This window comes from Thamnophis sirtalis, unplaced genomic scaffold, assembly GCF_051295495.1.
Source record: "Thamnophis sirtalis isolate CommonGarterSnake01/CBP01778 unplaced genomic scaffold, rThaSir2_p1.2 scaffold_13, whole genome shotgun sequence".
Classification (NCBI taxonomy): domain Eukaryota; kingdom Metazoa; phylum Chordata; class Lepidosauria; order Squamata; family Natricidae; genus Thamnophis; species Thamnophis sirtalis.
Genome location: NW_028261393.1, coordinates 53,680,406 through 53,697,567, shown reverse-complemented (window position 1 = coordinate 53,697,567; position 17,162 = coordinate 53,680,406). Strand labels below are relative to the sequence as shown.

General features: G+C 52.9%; 3 protein-coding genes across 3 annotated transcripts; all 3 read right to left on the bottom strand.

The window, feature by feature from the left end:
* Positions 1–2,555: 2,555 nt before the first annotated feature.
* Positions 2,556–6,099, bottom strand: RAB9B (RAB9B, member RAS oncogene family). Its single transcript, XM_014067100.2, has 2 exons — positions 5,890–6,099; positions 2,556–3,576 (listed from the first exon to the last, which is right to left on the bottom strand). The coding sequence occupies exon 2, from the start codon at positions 3,553–3,555 to the stop codon at positions 2,950–2,952; it is 606 nt and encodes a 201-aa protein (XP_013922575.2). The 5' UTR covers positions 3,556–3,576; positions 5,890–6,099; the 3' UTR covers positions 2,556–2,949.
* Positions 6,100–10,042: 3,943 nt separating this feature from the next.
* LOC106549444 (thymosin beta-15A homolog) lies at positions 10,043–11,880 on the bottom strand. Its single transcript, XM_014067098.2, has 3 exons — positions 11,752–11,880; positions 11,234–11,372; positions 10,043–10,469 (listed from the first exon to the last, which is right to left on the bottom strand). The coding sequence occupies exons 2-3, from the start codon at positions 11,331–11,333 to the stop codon at positions 10,432–10,434; spliced, it is 138 nt and encodes a 45-aa protein (XP_013922573.1). The 5' UTR covers positions 11,334–11,372; positions 11,752–11,880; the 3' UTR covers positions 10,043–10,431.
* A 3,436-nt stretch (positions 11,881–15,316) lies between these two features.
* Positions 15,317–16,766, bottom strand: SLC25A53 (solute carrier family 25 member 53). Its single transcript, XM_014067096.2, has one exon. It carries the CDS (start codon positions 16,221–16,223, stop codon positions 15,366–15,368), a length of 858 nt encoding a protein of 285 aa, XP_013922571.2. The 5' UTR covers positions 16,224–16,766; the 3' UTR covers positions 15,317–15,365.
* Between the last annotated feature and the right edge of the window lie 396 nt (positions 16,767–17,162).

The window sequence follows — 17,162 nt, the reverse complement described above, 5'->3', positions numbered from 1 at the left end:
AGAACAGCATGGAAACTGGCGTCGTGTGGATATATAATCACCCTTTGTGGCCCACAAATAACATTCCTCTGTTGCCTTCTTAACGCTCCCAACTCCCAACTACCTGACTTATAGCAGGGGTGGGTTTCAGGCGGTTCGCGGCGGTCCCCGCGAACCAGTTGGTCAGCGAACCCAGAAGTAAGTAACTTCCGGGAACGCCGAAGGGTCCACCCGCCCGCCCGCGTTTCTTACCCGGTTTTGACGAGTTCTGCGCTTCCACGCATGCACAGGACGCATACAGCACCTGCGCAATCCTCCAGGAGCAGCTGGAGCATCGCACAGACGCTAGTACGCGTGCGTGCACTGCGCGCGTACACGAGGACGCCACCGGCCCCGTTCCAACCAAACCGGTTGGAACGGGGCGAGAAACCCGCCCCTGACTTATAGCAACCCCAGATGATCAGGGAGAAAACTGGAAGAGCGGCTGTTGGGCTGGCAAGGACAAAATGTGACGAATACACCGGCAGGCTTTTGGTGCCTGGCAAGGGGAAGAGTCCCCGGGGTACTGCCATGCAGGCAGCCAATTTAGCACGACAGGCTTTAGGGACCACTTTTTCAGATCAAGCGTCTTCCTCAGCGGGCAGGGTGAGATGCACAGGAGGTGTGAGACGGTTTGGGCACAGCAGGCTCTTTTCTGATGTTATAACAAACGTGCCATTTCTAAGATCGTTTTGAAACCCATCTTTATTGGTGCCACTGTTCAGCTGCAACAGATGGATAGGACTCTCTCTGGAGACGGCTTTGAAAAAAAATAATCATGCTTGTAACACTAGGAGTACATTTTCCTTTGAAAGGAATGGAAAAGTTCCTGAATTTGGGCTCCACCTTACATGTATTAATCTTGTTGCAAAAGGACACACTTGGAAGCATGATGAGGCCCCCCACTCTCTTCATGTGCTTGGCAGTTTTCCCTTCTTCCTTCAGTCACCAGAAAAGCTACCTCTATTGCGTCCCCCTTTGGGATCCTCCCCTCACCCCCCGACATATACAGCTGGGTTGGAGCGTCTCTTCTCCTGGCTCTAGGCACAAAATTAATTCAAGGCTTTTGCCACACCTATAACAGCCCCGCTCCTCAAGCCCCCTCTGCTGATCCCCCAAGAAAGTGGGGGAACGGTCGGAATGTGGCTTGTGGGAGGAAGGCGGTTGGCTTTGATTGTGAACCTGAAGGGCAAGCCAGCTAAGTGTCACCGGGGGCTCTCAGGGGCCCAGTTCATGGGCCAAAAGCCCCCCCAGGAGCAGCTGGTCTTTTTGCGATACCTGTTTCTCTAGGCGGTGGGAGGGGGCTCATTTCCAGAAGAGCCTGAGGGACAGGACGGAGCTCTTCCAGCATTTGTTCAGCCCCGAAAGCGTACTTCTGAGGACCCCTTGCCAGAGAGGTTGGGCATCTGCAACCTTGGAGAGCTAAGAACTTCCCCAAGAATGGTGCGATTGGTAACGATGCAGAATTTGACCAGTTTTCTGCCCAAAAAGAAGCAGAATGGAGGGAATGGCGCTGACTTTTGCTCTAATCAGAGATATAAGGTGGCCACATACATGGGCCACACGTCACTAAATTTAAGCATACACTCAGCCAGAGGTGGGTTCCTACCAGTTCGCACCTATTTGGTAGAACCGGTTTGTCAAATCTACCGAACCGGTTAGAAGAGGTTCCACCAGAAAGCAAGCCACACCTACAGAAGAGGTTCCAAAATTTTTTGAAACCCACCACTGCCACAGAGAGAGAGAGAGACAGAGACAGAGACTGACAGAGAGAGAGAGAGAGAAAGGAAGAAATAAATAAAGAAAAAAGAAGAAACAAAGAAAAAGAGAGAGAGAGATGAAATAAAAAAAGAAAAAAGGGACAGAGAGACAAAAGGAAGGAGAGAGAGAGAGGAGGGGGAGAGAGAGGGAGAGAACACATGGCTGGCAAGCCACTCCCACAAAGGAGGCCACACCCACAGAGTAGGTTTCAAAAATTTTTGAAACCCCCCACTGCCCCACACACACAGAGACAGACAGACAGACGGACTGACACAGAGAGAGAGAGAAAGAGAAAGAAAGGAAGAAATAAAGAAAAAAGAAAAAAGAAAGAAAAAGAGTGAGAGAGAGAGAGATGAAAGAAAAAAAGAAAAAAGGGACAGAGAGACAAAAGGAAGGAGAGAGAGAGAGAGAGAGAAAACACATGGCCGGCAAGCCACTCCCACCAGGTCACATGGCCGGCAAGCCACTCCCACAAAGGAGGCCACACCCACAGAGTAGGTTTCAAAAATTTTTGAAACCCACCACTGCCACTCACCTACATATATGCTAGCCAGGTTAACAGTCTCTGTCCCCACAGATTCAGCTCAAGGCCACCTGCTTCCTACAAAGTCAAAGTGAGGCTTATCCCCGACTTCCCGCTAAGGCACCTGAAGCAGCTTCCAGGGGAATCCACAGGAGCAAAGGCAGAAGAGGGGGGAGATAGAGCACAGGGGTCTCTTGTTGCTTGGCACTAACCGTAGCCATAGAGATGGGGGGTGGTGGATTCTGCTCAACTCCCCCCACCCATTTGACACACACCTCATCAGCACAAGGCATCTTGACCAGAAAGTCCCACGTGACTCCTTCTCCTTGCCACCAGGTGACTGTGCAACAGCTCCAGCTATTCCTGCTCTCCCTGGTCCTGCTCAGGGGCTGAGGTGTATGGGGCAGACAAAGGACCCCGGCCCCCAACTCCCAGGGCAGGGGAAGAGGAGGGAGAACAGGAAGTGCCCTCCGCCAGAGCCTAACCCCCACACCGCATGATCAGGAGGCCGAGGGGCTACTCTAGGGCAGTTCAACCAATGAAGGGCTGAGTGGGCTAAAGAGAAAAGCCAAGGATCCCCTCTTCCCTTTGCGTTGCTCCCCCCTTTCTCCCTCCGTAAACAGCAGCCAGTTCTAGACTGGCACCTCTCAGCAACACGAAGAGCCTCGCTTGGCACTCCGGTGCAAGTCGACCGTGCGGGCCAGGACGCAGTGCTCCAGCTGCTCTTCTAAGGCCAGCACCTGCCTCACTGCTTCCTCAAAAGCCACCGCCACATTTGTATCGTCCTTGGCACTTGTCTCCAGGTAAGGGTAGTCCCCGTGTGCCAAGCACCATGCCTGGGCCTCCTCTGCTGCCACCTGCCTCTCCGCCTTGTCCACCTTGTTGCCCAGCACCACAAAGGGGAAGTGCTCCGGATCCTTGACATTGGCGTAGCAGGCAAACTCCTTCCGCCAGTGGCCCAAGTTCTCGAAGCTCTGGCGGTCATCAACGCTGAAGGTCAAGAGGCAACAATCCGCGCCGCGGTAGAAGGGTGTCCGCAAACTCTTGAAGCGCTCCTGTCCCGCCGTGTCCCAAATCTGGAGAGTCACGAGGCGCCCGTCCACTTCCAGGTCCTGGTTGAGGAACTCCACCCCGATGGTGTGGAAGGCCTGGGAGTCAAACTTGTGAGTGACATAGCGGTTCATGAGGGAGCTCTTGCCAACACCCCCGTCGCCCAGGAGGAGGACTTTCAGCAGCAGAGACTTCCCGCTCATGGTCAATCTGGCCGCACCAAGCTTGGAAAGGAGCAGAGCACAGGGTTAGCAGGTAGGTGCCAGGCCCGGCTCCCTGGCAGGAGGCATGCAGGACGCCTCCTGCAGTGGTGGGTTCCAGATCCCGTCACAACTGGTACACTGCGACGGGGCCAGGCGTCCACCTCGGGCACGCGTGATGTGCACGTATGCAAAATGCCACCGCCCTGCGCACACATGCGCACACCACCACCCTGCAACACCCCAGCTGCTCAGCGGAGGTCGTGCAGGCGCTATATGCTGTGCGCGCATGCGCAATTGGCCCGGTTGCCTTAAAAACAGGTAACGAACGCAGGCGAATGGGCACACTGAAACACCGTTCCGGTACGGTGGCTGCTGCTCCCAGCTGCCACCAATACGCCCGTATCAGGCCGTACTTCCCGGAACCCCCCCACTGGTCACCTGGCTCAGAAAACCAGCTTTCTGACTTGACTTCCGGTTGATGTCGCAGCAAGAACGGACTAGAAATTAGTGGAGCTCTGATGAGCCCCATGAAAACCAGCTGGTACACGCTGTTGGGAGGCCTTAGGGCCATATCCATCTTGTAGGGGTGGTGAAGAAAGGAGAGGCATTTTGGGGACGGTGAGGAATTGGCAATTTCCTCGCCAGGACAGAAACACCTCTTCCAACCAGCAGCAGGGGCAGCAGCCATTTTCTGATGGTCGCCTCAAAGCTGGGGCAACCGAACTTAAGAATTGAGCCAGAGCGATGTTTTCGGGAGAAAATAGCATTTTTATGTGTATTTTAAACTCCCTGGATATTTTGACAATCAGCTTTATTTCTTAGGCTACTTTATATGAAATAGAAATTCAGAGTGCCATCTACTGGAGGAAAAAAAGTACTACAAAACTCAGCTGGCTTGGTGAGTGAAATATATACTAAGACTAAAATAGACAAAACAAGAGAAGTAGCAGCTGGAAGATTTGACCTTGGCTATACAAAAGAAGATAATTTGGATATTGTGAGAAAATTTAAGGAGTGCTTGTGTCCCCCCTCCCTTTTTGGCTCTCTTTGAAGAAAGTTAATTGAAAACTGGATTTTATCTATTTCTGGAATTGGACTGCTATTGGATTATATTAATTCAGTAGAGCACCCTACTTTTGAAAAGAAGAGGAATCATTGAACAAAGGAAGAAAGACAAGGACATTAAATAGACTTTAAATTCGGACTAATTGTGAAGAGAGATAATTGGGGAGGCTTTAAAAGATTTTTTAAATTGTTATAAAATGGAGTTTCAGATCTATGGAGAAATATTTCTGATTTCAAAACAAGCACATGACTCCTTGATAGGTAATAAAGAAACAGGAAGTTTGTTTAAACACACAAAAAGAAAACAGAAGAAGAACTTGGAGGGGGGAAATTAAATGAAATGCAAGAAGCTAAAAGCTTAGAAGGGGAAGAAAAAAATAAAATAAGAATCAACTAGTTCAGGGGTGTCCAAACTTGGGAAATTTAAGACGGGTGGACTGGCTGGGGAATTCTGGGAATTGAAGTCCACCGGTCTTAAAAGTTCGCAAGTTTGGACACCTATAGACAATACTATAGAACAGTGTTTCTCAACCTTGGTGACTTTAAGTCCTGTGGACTTCAACTCCCAGAATTCCCCAGCCAGCTATGCTGGCTGGGGAATTCTGGGAGTTGAAGTCCATAGGACTTAAAGTCACCAAGGTTGAGAAACACTGCATTTAGTGGGGCGGGCAGGGGCAGCTCTCAGCAGCCCAACGCACCATTGGCTTTAGTCCTTCCCTGGTTGGCAGCTCCGAGGGCCTTGGCCTGTTCGCTGCAGCTCTCCCCGGTTCAGACAACCCGGCTGGTTGCGGAAGGGCTTCCCGCCGGTCTCGGGATTTCATGGGGATGCCCTTGAGAGGCCAGGCGCTGGCCCTGGGTGGTGCCTGCCAAATGCCTGCGCCCAGGAGCTAGACAGCCGGCCGGGCGCCCGGCAAACCCAGGAGCGATGCCAGCGGCAAGCCGGGGGGCCCGCACCGCAGAGCCGCTTCGCCCGGCGCTTTTGTCTCTCGGGTGGGGACCGAGCGCCTCGACGCCACCCGGCTGTTCCCGGGGGGCGCCCGGGGCTCGCATCTGGGCGGGGAGGGGAGAGAACCGCAGGAGAAGGGAGGTCCGGGAGGGTCCCCCAGGGAGTTGGCCAATGCCATCCGACGCGCCTTGGCATCCTCTGCTCCACCCCAGGCACCTCTGCCCGGCAGCAGCGGGCAAGCAACCAACCAACCCAGACCCGCCGGCGGAAAGCTGCGGGGCTAGGAGGCGCTTCTCCGCCCCCCCCCCCTATGTCTTTCTCACCAGTAGGCTGCGGCTCGTCCCGCAGCACCTGCCCCGCAGCCGGGCTCGAACCCGTCACTCCGTCGCCTCCGCCCGCCTAGCCGGCCTGCCAGTCCGCGGCAGCCTCCGGAGCCTGGCATCTCCTGTGCGCATGCGCGGGATTGGGGTGGGTGGGAGTGCGGGGGCGGCGCCAGGCCAGGTGTGAAAGAAGCAGCCGCAGCGCATCTCTCTCCCCCAGCTGTGCGGACCCCTCCCCACTTTTTTCAGGGCTCCCCCGGCCGCGGCCGCCGCCTGCCTTAAGCGGCGCCCTGCGCCTGCGCGGCTTTTCGGTGGAGGGAATGCGGTTGCGGGGGTGGAGGGGGCTTCGGCTCCGCCTGGACCACCGTGTAGCTCGAAGACTGAGCCGCGGCGCCAGCAGCAGCAGCTCCATCCTTCCCCTGCAGCCCCGCGGCTTCCAACCGCGCTCAGCTCTGCAAGAAAGGAAGGAAATCGGCGCCCACCGCTTCCCGTCTCCCAACCGCGGTGCAGAGCAGCTCAGAGGCCGCCGGAGAATCCCCTCCCCGGCCGGTCTTCCCGGGGGAAGGGGGAGAGAAAGGCAGGGCTGGCTCTGCTGTAGAGCCGCCTCTTGGGCCGTTCAGAAAAACGCTGGGCTGGCAATACAGAGAATAGCAGTAGACTTATATACCGCTTCATAGGGCTTTCAGCCCTCTCTAAGCGGTTTACAGAGTCAGCATATTGCCCCCAACAATCCGGGTCCTCATTTTACCCACCTCAGAAGGATGGAAGGCTGAGTCAACCCTGAGCCGGTGAGATTTGAACCGCTGAACTGCTGATCTAGCAGTAGCCTGCAGTGCTGCATTTAACCACTGCGCCACCTCGGCTCTTGAAAGGCAGCCTGTCCCGCTTGGTGATGTCTCCGCTGGCGGAGCTAGCCCGGACCTGTCGGATGCGTTTGTTCTGCATTCAGGGAGCGGCCTCCCGCTTCCGCTGGGGAGCCAAGCAGGCAGGAGGCAGGCCTTGCCCGAGTCTAAGGCACATTGTGTTAGCTGGAAGCCCACACCTGGAAAGCAAACAGCTCCTGGCAGGGTAGGGCCTGTTGTGTTGTTGCTGCTGGCGTGCAAAGTGGCACTTGGAACATGCCGGTGGTGAAGCATGGTGGGTGGGGTCGGCAGGCTGCTGCAGCCAGGGGTCCCCATTCCAGGCAGCTGCATTAGGCCACAGCAAAACCAAAAAAACCCCACTGCCTTGTGGAGCAGTTCGGCATGGTTCCTGGAGGCACAGGGGGCTTTCTGAACATAGGCAGATCACGGTCCTATATTAACAAGATGGGCTGGTTTCCTCCCAGGGCCCCATCCTTAAGAGTAAGCACTGGTCAAACTGGAGTAAATGCAGAGCAGCCCGGTTCCACCACAAATCCGCGAAGCCCTTATCCGCGGAGACATAAGAGCGAAGACTAATTCACGCCGTTCTAAGCGCTAAGGAAAAACGCGACCCTACCGCGATGACATAATCGCGGAGGGCAAATTCGCGCATTCCCAAGCACTCAGTACCCTAAACCTAACCCTAAACCTAACCCTAAACCTAACCCTAAACCTAACCTTAAACCTAACCCTAAAACAAACCCCTAAACCTAATCCTAACCCTTACCTTAATTGAAGTCGGCTTTCTGCCACGGCACCGTTTTAAAGCGCCCTTCTGTTGCCGCGGCGGTGATGACGTCGCGGCTTTAGCGCCACGATTTTATCACCGCGATTTTGACGAGCGAGGTTTTGTCGTGCCACGGAGCAGCCCCACACTGCGTGGAAACAGCTGTTCCCAAACCCCCCTTTAGCTGCCTGAGCTTCCAAGACTTGAACTGCAATAGGGGTCTTTCCTATGGAACTGGGATCCTGCTGAGAATCCTTCGCCCCCCCCAGCATAAGGGAACCAGTGCAGTATCCAGAATGTGGAAATGGGGCTTCCTACTGAAAAGACAGCCAGTGTCCCCCAAGTCCCTGAGATGCACCAGTGAATTATGAAGGTGCAGGAAATCAAGTAGCTTTTCTCTCCACCTCCCCTCCTCCTCTGGCTCCAGGAGTTGCCTGCAAAATTGTCCCATGTTTAGATGGAAGTTGAGCCTCCTCTGTGGCTGGCCAGGTTGAAGGCTGCTTGGAAGTGGGTGCCAGCTCTGCCCTCTTCAAGAAGGGAAGAGACCGCCTCCTGCCACTTACCTCCCAACGACCAACAAGATCGCACAGGTTGGGCCTCCTCCGGGTGCCGTCGACCGGACAATGCCGGCTGGCGGCTCCCCGGGGGAGGGCCTTCTCTGTTGCTGCGCCGGCCCTGTGGAACGATCTACCCGCGGAGATCCGGACCCTTCCCACTCTCCCAGCCTTCCGTAAAGCCGTCAAGACCTGGCTGTTCCGGCAGGCCTGGGGCTGTTGATTGATATCCAGCCCCGCTTAAGATGGAATGGATGATGTGGAATTTTAATATTGCCTTTTCTATTTTTAAATTTTAAATGTTTCTTTGTCTTGTTGTGAGCCGCCCAGAGTCCCAATGGGAGTGGGCGGCATACAAATTTTATTAAACTTGGAAACTTGGAAGGAGGGGAGAGGCTCCGGCCTCCTAATTGCCTGTCCTGGGCTGGGAAGTGGCCATGGAGACGTCTAGCTGGCAAGTTTTTTCTCTTCCTCAGAACTACCCACCTCTTTTTCCTGTACACTAAATCAGTTCACACGTCTGAACAGAACATGGATTTTGGTTTGGGCATGCCCGTCTTGTGTCTCCACCCTGTTGGGGGCAAGTCCCAGGGAGCTGTTCTAAGGCCTGCCTCCTCCTTGAACCAACTAGTACCAACGCACCGGAACCCTGACCAGAGAGGCATTCTTCCGCTCAGGACTTCTGGCCCATCTGCAGGGTGAGCAGTTTAGGGAAATGGCCGTCCCCTTCTCTGCTTTGCTTATTTAAAGCTGTGCATCCTTCTTGAGCGGGGAGGCAGGCTGGCAGGGCTGCTGCCAACCTCTCCATCAGATGCGCTTGTCCTGGGTGAAGCTTTCAGTGAAAGTAGCTTTTCCTGTAGTTTCCCTTCCCTTAAGCTGCCCCGTCTGAGGAAAGGCACACCCAAAACATAACTTTCTTGCCTAAAGCACTGAGGGGAAATTGCAGGTTTTGCTCCCTTCCTCTTTCTTCAGGCTTTTGGCAACACCGCCAAATCCTTCCGCTATTAGCAAGTGTGCCTGCACATTTAACGGTTGGCTGCCTCCAAAATTCACTGCTGTGTTGGCACTCAATTATTACTGTTTCCTGCTGGCTGTTAAGTTTTTTTTCATCACTGTTAAATTGCCATCTAAACATCTAAGAAACAACAAGGCCTCTTCAGAAGTCCACAGCTCTCTTGAGTGCTTCTTGATCTTTCCTCCTGGCTACAAAGATGCCCTCTTGCTCTCCACTCCTCTGCACATATAGCAGGATCCCTGCTCTGGGCACATCTTCTGTCAATCAGAATGTGAAAGGGCACCTCTGGAAGCCCTCAAGCTGCAGGCTAGGAGCTGTGTTTCTAAAACCTGTCTCTGCCCGTCTCTTTAACCTTAAGTTCCCTATTCAGGATTGGCTTAGACTCAAAACTAGCCGAGGTGGCGCAGTGGGTAGAGTGCAGTACTGCAGGCCACTTCAGCTGACTGCTATCTGCAGTTCAGCGGTTCAAATCTCACCGGCTCAAGGTTGACAGCCTTCCATCCTTCCGAGGTGGGTGAAATGAGGACCCAGATTGTGGGGGCGATATGCTGACTCTGTAAACCGCTTAGAGAGGGCTGAAAGCCCTATGAAGCGGTATATAAGTCTAACTGCTATTGCTAAATTTCTCTTCTCAAAGGCCTGAGCCTGGATCAGTGGCTACTTGGGAGTTTTCCCAGAATTGTGGTGGGATTGTCTTGACCTGATCCCTCAGCTGGACTTTTTTGACTTCCCCAAAGGAAGAGGCAGAGATGCTGGTCCCACTCTTCCACCCTTCTGCCACACCCCCAGCAGACAGAACACCAGTCCCCCCACCCCCTTAAAAAGTACCATTGTGTCTCTCAACTCACAGCACAGGCCTGGGCCTAGCAGGTTTAAAAAGCCCCCAGCAAGATGCCCTCAAAACAAAGGAGGGGGGGGAGAGGCGGGCGCTCTGGGGAGGAATCACAAGAGACAGTCATGAGGTAATTCATGTTTAAAACTTTAATAAGAATTTTCTTTTCCATTTTCTTGGAAATCAAAGTAAAGTCGCAATAAACAATCGCGGGCCAAATTTTTTACAAATTAGGATTGAACTGATGAAATCACCCCATCGGGACAAGGAAAGCAATCACACACTGGGCAAGCCCCAGAATTTTTCCTGGGCATTATTATTTTTTTCCCTTCTGTGGTGGAAAGAAGAGGGCATGGCCACGCCCTGAAAAAGTGGGGGCATTGGGGGGAGAGAAAGGCCCAAAGAGGTAGCAGCCGCAGAAGAGCTGCTTCAGCATTTCTTGAGATGCAAGTTTATATATACGTTGTTTTAGGGAAACAACCGGAGAAACATCGTCAGAGCTTCGTGCCGTCGGTCTATGAGGACTTGGCAGTCTCTTTTTCCTGTTCAATGGCTGGGGAGAGAGAAAAAAAGGCCCTTGAGCGTTAATGGTCACTGAGCCTGCCTTCCAGACACCCCACACCCTTGGTCCCTAGTCTGGGGTTGAGGGGGAAAGAGGGCACTTTCTGGGTAGCCTAAACCAGTGGTCTCCAAGCTTGGCAACTTTAAGACCTGTGGACTTCAACTCCCAGAGTTCCTCAGCCAGCAAAGCTGGCTGAGGAACTCTGGGAGTTGAAGTCCACAGGTCTTAAAGTTGCCAAGGTTGAGGATCACTGGCCTAAACCTATTGGAAAGAAACCTATTGGAAAGACCCAACTGCACCCGGGTTTTACTGCTTCCCATCGGGACCCCCGCCCTGGCCCAAGTTCTGCAAGCCAGGCCCTCAAGCTCAGAAACCCAGAGGAGACCCAACCTTACTTGGGAGGCAGCTCATCTTCCCAGGATTTCAAACTCTGTGAAATGCTTTTTTTTTTTCCTGTACAGTCACCACTTCAGCCACCCGGAGACTTTGCCAGGGCTCCAACTCCAGGGAAAGAATCCCATCTCAGCAGGGAAATTGGACTTCCAGACTGGCTGGCCAATTCCCAGTTGCCACCAGTAGGGCGGTTGGGCATTGCTCAACGATCATAGGCTGAGATAGCCCTGCCTGAAAGCTTGCCGGGCTCCAAAGGTTAGGCTCTCTCTCTCTCTCTCTCTCCAAGCCTCTCTCCCCGCTCAAGAGTCTTGGCCAACCCGTTGCAGCTGCCGGAGGGGCCCCGCCCCGCCCCACCTACTTACTCTCCTTGGACGGCAGCGTGTTCTTCTCTTCCGTGTTGGTTTTTTTCAGCTTCTTCTTGTCGAACTTCTCCACCTCCGACAGATCCGGTTTGTCGCACATCTTGGCCAGACGGGAAGCGAAACCGAGACTTTTTCAGAACTGCAAAAAAAAAAAAGCCACGTGGGTCCTGGCAGGGCGGCCCGGAGGAGTTAAGAAAAAAAAGGAGGGGGGGGCGCCAGACGCAGCCCCAAGACCGGCCGGGCGGAGGGGCAGATCCCGGGAGGATGTTGGGGGGGGGGGGAAGTAAGCCCGCTGCCCCTTCAACCCCCAAGCCAGGCTCCGGCACGCCCCTCTCGCCTTGGCCCCGCTTCCGAGCCACCACCCACCCTCTCGCTCGCCTTAACGCCGCAGTCCCGTCCCCCGTCCCCCCCACGACAGTCCCTGCAAGCCCGCCGCGCCCAGCAAGGGAGAAAGCGCCTCTCTGCCCGTGCAGGGAAGGCCGCCCCACCCCACCCGACCCGCTGCCGCCGCTGCTTACCTGTACAGCCGCCTCTGTCCTCCGCGCGCTCTGAGCCAGCGTGTCAGGGCAGCCCTTTATATCTGGCGGCCGGACCGCGGGGCACCTCGGGAAGTGTAGTTTCTTTTTCCCGCACGGGGAGGTGCCGCGCCCTGGCAGCCCACACGCTCCTCGGGGTGTGTCCGGCCCGAGTGGAGCGATGCCCGCCCGGCCCGGCGGCTTCCTTGGGGGCGCCTTGCCTGCTTTACCCCCGGGCTGCGCGCAGCCTTTTCTCCAAGCCGAACAGGGCGCGGCGGGGGTGCTACCGCGCTCTGCCCACCCGCGAGCCTCACGGCTGCCCAGCCCGATGCCGTGGCCAGAACCCAGCAGCTGCTGGTTGCGGATGATGGGAGCTGAAATTCAGGGGGCTTCCGCGGCCGCTGATGGGCGGTGGCGGGGCGGGGCCTCCCCCCCCCCGGAGCTTGGATGGGAGAGCGGCTGGTTTCGCAGATTTGACCGTCGGACGGAGAGCGGGGCTCGGGGGTGGGGGGCTTGCATAGGCTGTAGGACACGGGTGTCCAAGCGTGGGGACTTTAAGGCTTGTGGACTCCAACTCCCAGAATTCCCCAGCCAGCCATGCTGGCTGGGGAATTCTGGGAGTTGGAGTCCACAAGCCTTAAAGTTCCTGAGCTATGCTGGCTGGGGAATTCTGGGAGTTGAAGTCCACGAGTCTTAAAAAGTTCCTGAGCTATGCTGGCTGGGGAATTCTGGGAGTTGAAGTCCACAAGCCTTAAAGTTCCTGAGCTATGCTGGCTGGGGAATTCTGGGAGTTGAAGTCCACAAGGCTTAAAAAGTTCCTGAGCTATGCTGGCTGGGGAATTCTGGGAGTTGAAGTCCATAAATCTTGAAAAGTTCCCAAGTTTGGATACCTCTGCGTGTAGGAAGACGTGACGGTTGCGAAAGTTTGCAAGGGGGGGCGTGAATGGGGAAAGGCGGCTTTTGTGACGAACCTCCCGGCTCTTGGGTCGAGCCAGGACCCGCTTTGGAATTCCCGGGGAGCCCAACTCGTGTCCCCCCCCCCGGGCTCAGAAGTCGTCGCAGCCCCCCGGCCCGCAAGAAACGGGGAGGGACGGCAGCGGGAGCAGCAACCTTCAGGGCGCCGCCCTGCTAAGCGCCGCCTCCTGGCAGGTGGGCGGCCCGACCACCTCCGTTTCCCTCGCCGGAGATGCGGCTTTGCGCACCGCCCAGCGGTGGAACTGAGCCTGGGAGCCTGGCCCGCGCTCGACTGCCTTTTTCTGTCTTAAATAAGCGTAGCGCCTATTTAATATTTGAATTTAGGTTTATGTCTTTCAAGCTAATCTAAATACAGTAATCAGATATTGGGGCAAAACAGTGCATATCCATTCTCTATTCTCTTATCACAGGGCCGCCTTTTTTATTGCTTTTAATAAAACATTTCTACCTTTAAAAACAAAGAACAACACAAACAACAAAAGCAAAACAACAAAACTCACATAACACTATACAGTAATTACGCAGGGCTACCTTAACAGCATTAGGGGCTCTGGGAAAGGCAGTGTTAAGACAGCTACCTGCAGGAATAAAAATATGAATGGTCGATAAAATTAAACATATATTTATTTTGTATTGTATTTTATTGTATTGTATTTTATTATTTGTATGCCACCCTTCTCCGGGAGGACTCAGGGCGGCGAACAATTCAAAGGGGAAAAAAAGGGGAACATAAAAGACAAAATACAAATAATAAAAGTGGACAACAGTCGCACAACCATACATGTCGAAAGGGGAGGGAACTCATCACCCCCAGGCCTGCCGGCAAAGCCAGGTTTTGACGGCTTTTCGGAAGGCCTGGAGAGAGGTGAGGGTCCGAACCCCTTTGACTGGCACTTCCAACAAAACCGGTGTTGAAACATTAAAAGCATGTTGTGCAGCGACAACGAATCAACATGATAAATATTTGAATAATACGCGATGCTTGAAAACCACAATGACAGTAAGCCATACAGTTGCTGCATGTATGTGATACAAGGTGCATTGAACGGTTAACATACACAGATTAGTGTTATGTTAACCGCCCCTATGCTCCATCACCCAAACCCATCAGTCCCCTGCGTTAAGGCAGCTGTATCCTTCCTTGCAAGCTGCAAACCATTGGTTAGTGAATTGTGGGAAGACACGTAGGTGTTTTCTATGCTGATAAAAGTTAAGTGCACACTTGTGTGCATGTATAAAAAAAGACCAGTCTACAACAATTTGGAAACTTTATAAAGGCACATGTGATGGAATATACATGCCCGAATTGTCCAACACGTTCTGCTAGTGGGCTCCCAATCGACATAGTGGTTACTGGAAACTGTGGGTACACCAAACAGGCCAGGAATAATAGCAATTAGATTTATATACCGCTTCATAGGGCTTTCAGCCCTCTCTAAGCGGTTTACAGAGTCAGCATATCGCCCCCAACAACAATCTGGGTCCTCATTTTACCCACCTCGGAAGGATGGAAGATAAACCAGCTTGTTAACTCATAACAGCTACACTTATCAAGTATCAAAATTAATGTAGGCCTTGAGTCTACATATAATTGTGGCCCCCAAGAATAACTTATGCACAATTTTGGAAATCCACTCCCATACCGTCGGAAGATGCTATAATTAAAAAAAAATCTATGAATGTGGAGAAATGGACAGAATGACGGGTTGGCTGAGGGGCAAAGGAGAAATGGAACATTATCTTAGCTGGAACTTATGGTATATGTGGGCGACAAGGAGAACAGCAGGGACTTAAAACGGGGAAAGTGAAATAGCAGTCGTTAACAATGGGAACTAAAAGTGAACAGGAGTATTGTAATAGATCCCTGAATTTTGTAATGAGAAGATGTGGTTTAGAGAGACCTAACAATGAGGAAGGAAAAAAAAAAGCTGGGCTGTGAATGACTGTCACCGCGTGGGGGGGTAAGGGGGGTTGTATGTTTAAAATTGTATTTGTATTTGTATGTTTTACTCTTAAAAAAATGTATAACTAATAAAGATTACTTTAAAAAAAAATTAATGTAGGCCGCTAAAATTCAGCTCAGCTGAAGAGAGTTTATAAAAATAGTATTAATTATTAAAAGCAAAGCATGTCCTTTCTCCAGAGGCTCCAAGTTGTCTGATATAATTGATTACGTGGGTTCCAATAATTTAAGCCCCAGCTTCATTCCCAAATTGGCATAAGGATTACAAATAACGCACCCACCCCAGTGGATTAAATCGGGGTTTAATCCTGCTGTGAATGTCCAGCTCGCAACATGCATGTAAGAGCAGAAATCATTATTTCTCTCCCCCCCCCCCTGCAGCCCCTTCAGAAAAGTAAAAAATGCTTCCTGCTAGGCCACTGGGATCCAGTTGAGAGCAAATCAGAGCTTTCTGGAGCGCCGGTGAAATCAGTCCAGATGTGCTCGCAATCTTCAGATTTCTACAGAGTCCCCAAGTGAACCAAGTCCCCCAATTCTGAGTTCATTCTGCGCTTCTCCCCCCCCCATCCCCATCCTGATAGATTACTCCATTGGGAGGGGGCAATTCTCATTTCCTTCAGATTGTCACTTTCTCCATTTCCACCATGTTGGCAGGTTGCTCTGAAGGCTTGGCCAGTCCTTAGCTGGTGACCTTGGACAAGTACTGGTAGATGGCTGTTGTGAGTCCCCAGGTAAGGCTTGACCGGAGAATGAGGAGCGACCCGCCCCTGTACAACAGCCGGGCTTGTCTTCCCCGGATCTGCCAGATCTCAGCCACCGTGGCCGAGAGGCCGAGGATTTCCTGCCTCCCCACTTGGGACTGCACGTTGGCAATGAGGATGCCAAGAGGGTAGAGCAGCAGGGAAACCAGAGTGCCACTAAGACTGCCCGACAGAAAAGCTGGGATCCCAAGAGGCAAGCTCTGTGCGGAGAGGCTGCTACGGAGGGGCTCTTCCAGGGCAAAATAAAGGGAAGTCCCCAGGCCGTTACGGATCAGGAGAAGCCCGAGACCTCGGTAGAAGCCCAGGCTGAAGCTCTCCCCGAGAGGGTAGGAACGGAAGGTGGACAGGATGTGACGTGTGGTGGGGAATCTCTGGACCTTCCTCCCGTCCTGGAGCACGTTCTGCACCCTCTCGAAGGGACAGAAGACCAAGGCTTCCAAGAAACCGGAAAACAGCCCAGCTACGGCTCTCCGGGACCAGGACCCTAAGGGCTGAGCCGAGAGGAAGTCGTAGCAGCTGTTGTAAGTGCCAAACATCAATGTTCCTTGCAGGGTCTTGACCATGAGTGGCGGGAAGACGCCGCGGTAGATGTGGCGGAAGCCTTCGTGGTACAGCTGGCGCACCGCTTTGGGGACGGAGAAGGCGTGCAGTTGCTGGCGGAAGATGGTCTTGTAAATAGGGAAGGTGGCCAGGGTGGAGAGGCTGCTGGAGGCAGCGCCCACGAAGTAACTCCGCCAAGCCCTTGGCCTTCGACGCTTCTCGGTCTCCTCCTCCATCGCTGCGGAGCGCCGGACGTCTCTATGGGAAGAGCGCACGGGTCACAGCCCCGGGTTCTAAACGGTGGAGTTGCCATCGTGGTGCCAAGTGGAGGAAAGATTTTAATTGTAATTAAAATGTAATCTTTAAATAAAAAGGAATCTGGGCCCTTAGGCCTGAAGTGGGGGCCACAGGCATCCCCCTCCCCCCGGGAAGGATGACTTCTGATATGTCCTCTCTGCACAGACAGCCCCTCCTGCTTCCACTTAAGTCTCTTTACGCTCCAATAATTAGATGTTTCTTCTGGAGCCAGATTTCTGAAGCTCTTTCCAAAGTTGTCTACTAGACTCTTTACGATAGAAATCCAATTGGCTTTAAATCCCTGCTCACCAAGCAGGAATGAGAAGCAGGTGGGCCTTTTGGGTTCAAAAGATAATCAGAAAATCAAAGTTTTAGTGTTGGCTCAGTGCTGTCATAAAAAATAATACCTGTCAAATGAAAGGACCCCAAGGGAGCAGGTATACCTCCTGATCTTTGCTGCTTTATGCTGGCGTTGCACAGCATGAGATGTTTCTCATTAAAGATTGCCGATTCCCTCCCTGCAGCCCGTGGGTTTTTCTGAAACCACAATACTCAAATCTACTCTTACCAATTCTACTGTTTTTGAAATTCCTCAAAGTTAAGTTTATTAGAACTGTTCTTGCAGCCTCAAAATACATGAAGAGTGCTCCATTACTTTTGGAAATGGGTTTGGATTCGGTAGATTTGTATTTTATTTTTTTTGTATTTGAAATTTATTTATAGGCCGCCCTTTTCCCTGGGGGGACTCAGGGCGGCTCACAACTAATGGGGAGGGGGATGCAAACAATAACACAAAAAAAGCAATACATAAGTAAAAAAATAAAACACAACATTCATACCATTCGGGTGGGGGTGAGTTACATTCTTTAACCCCAGGC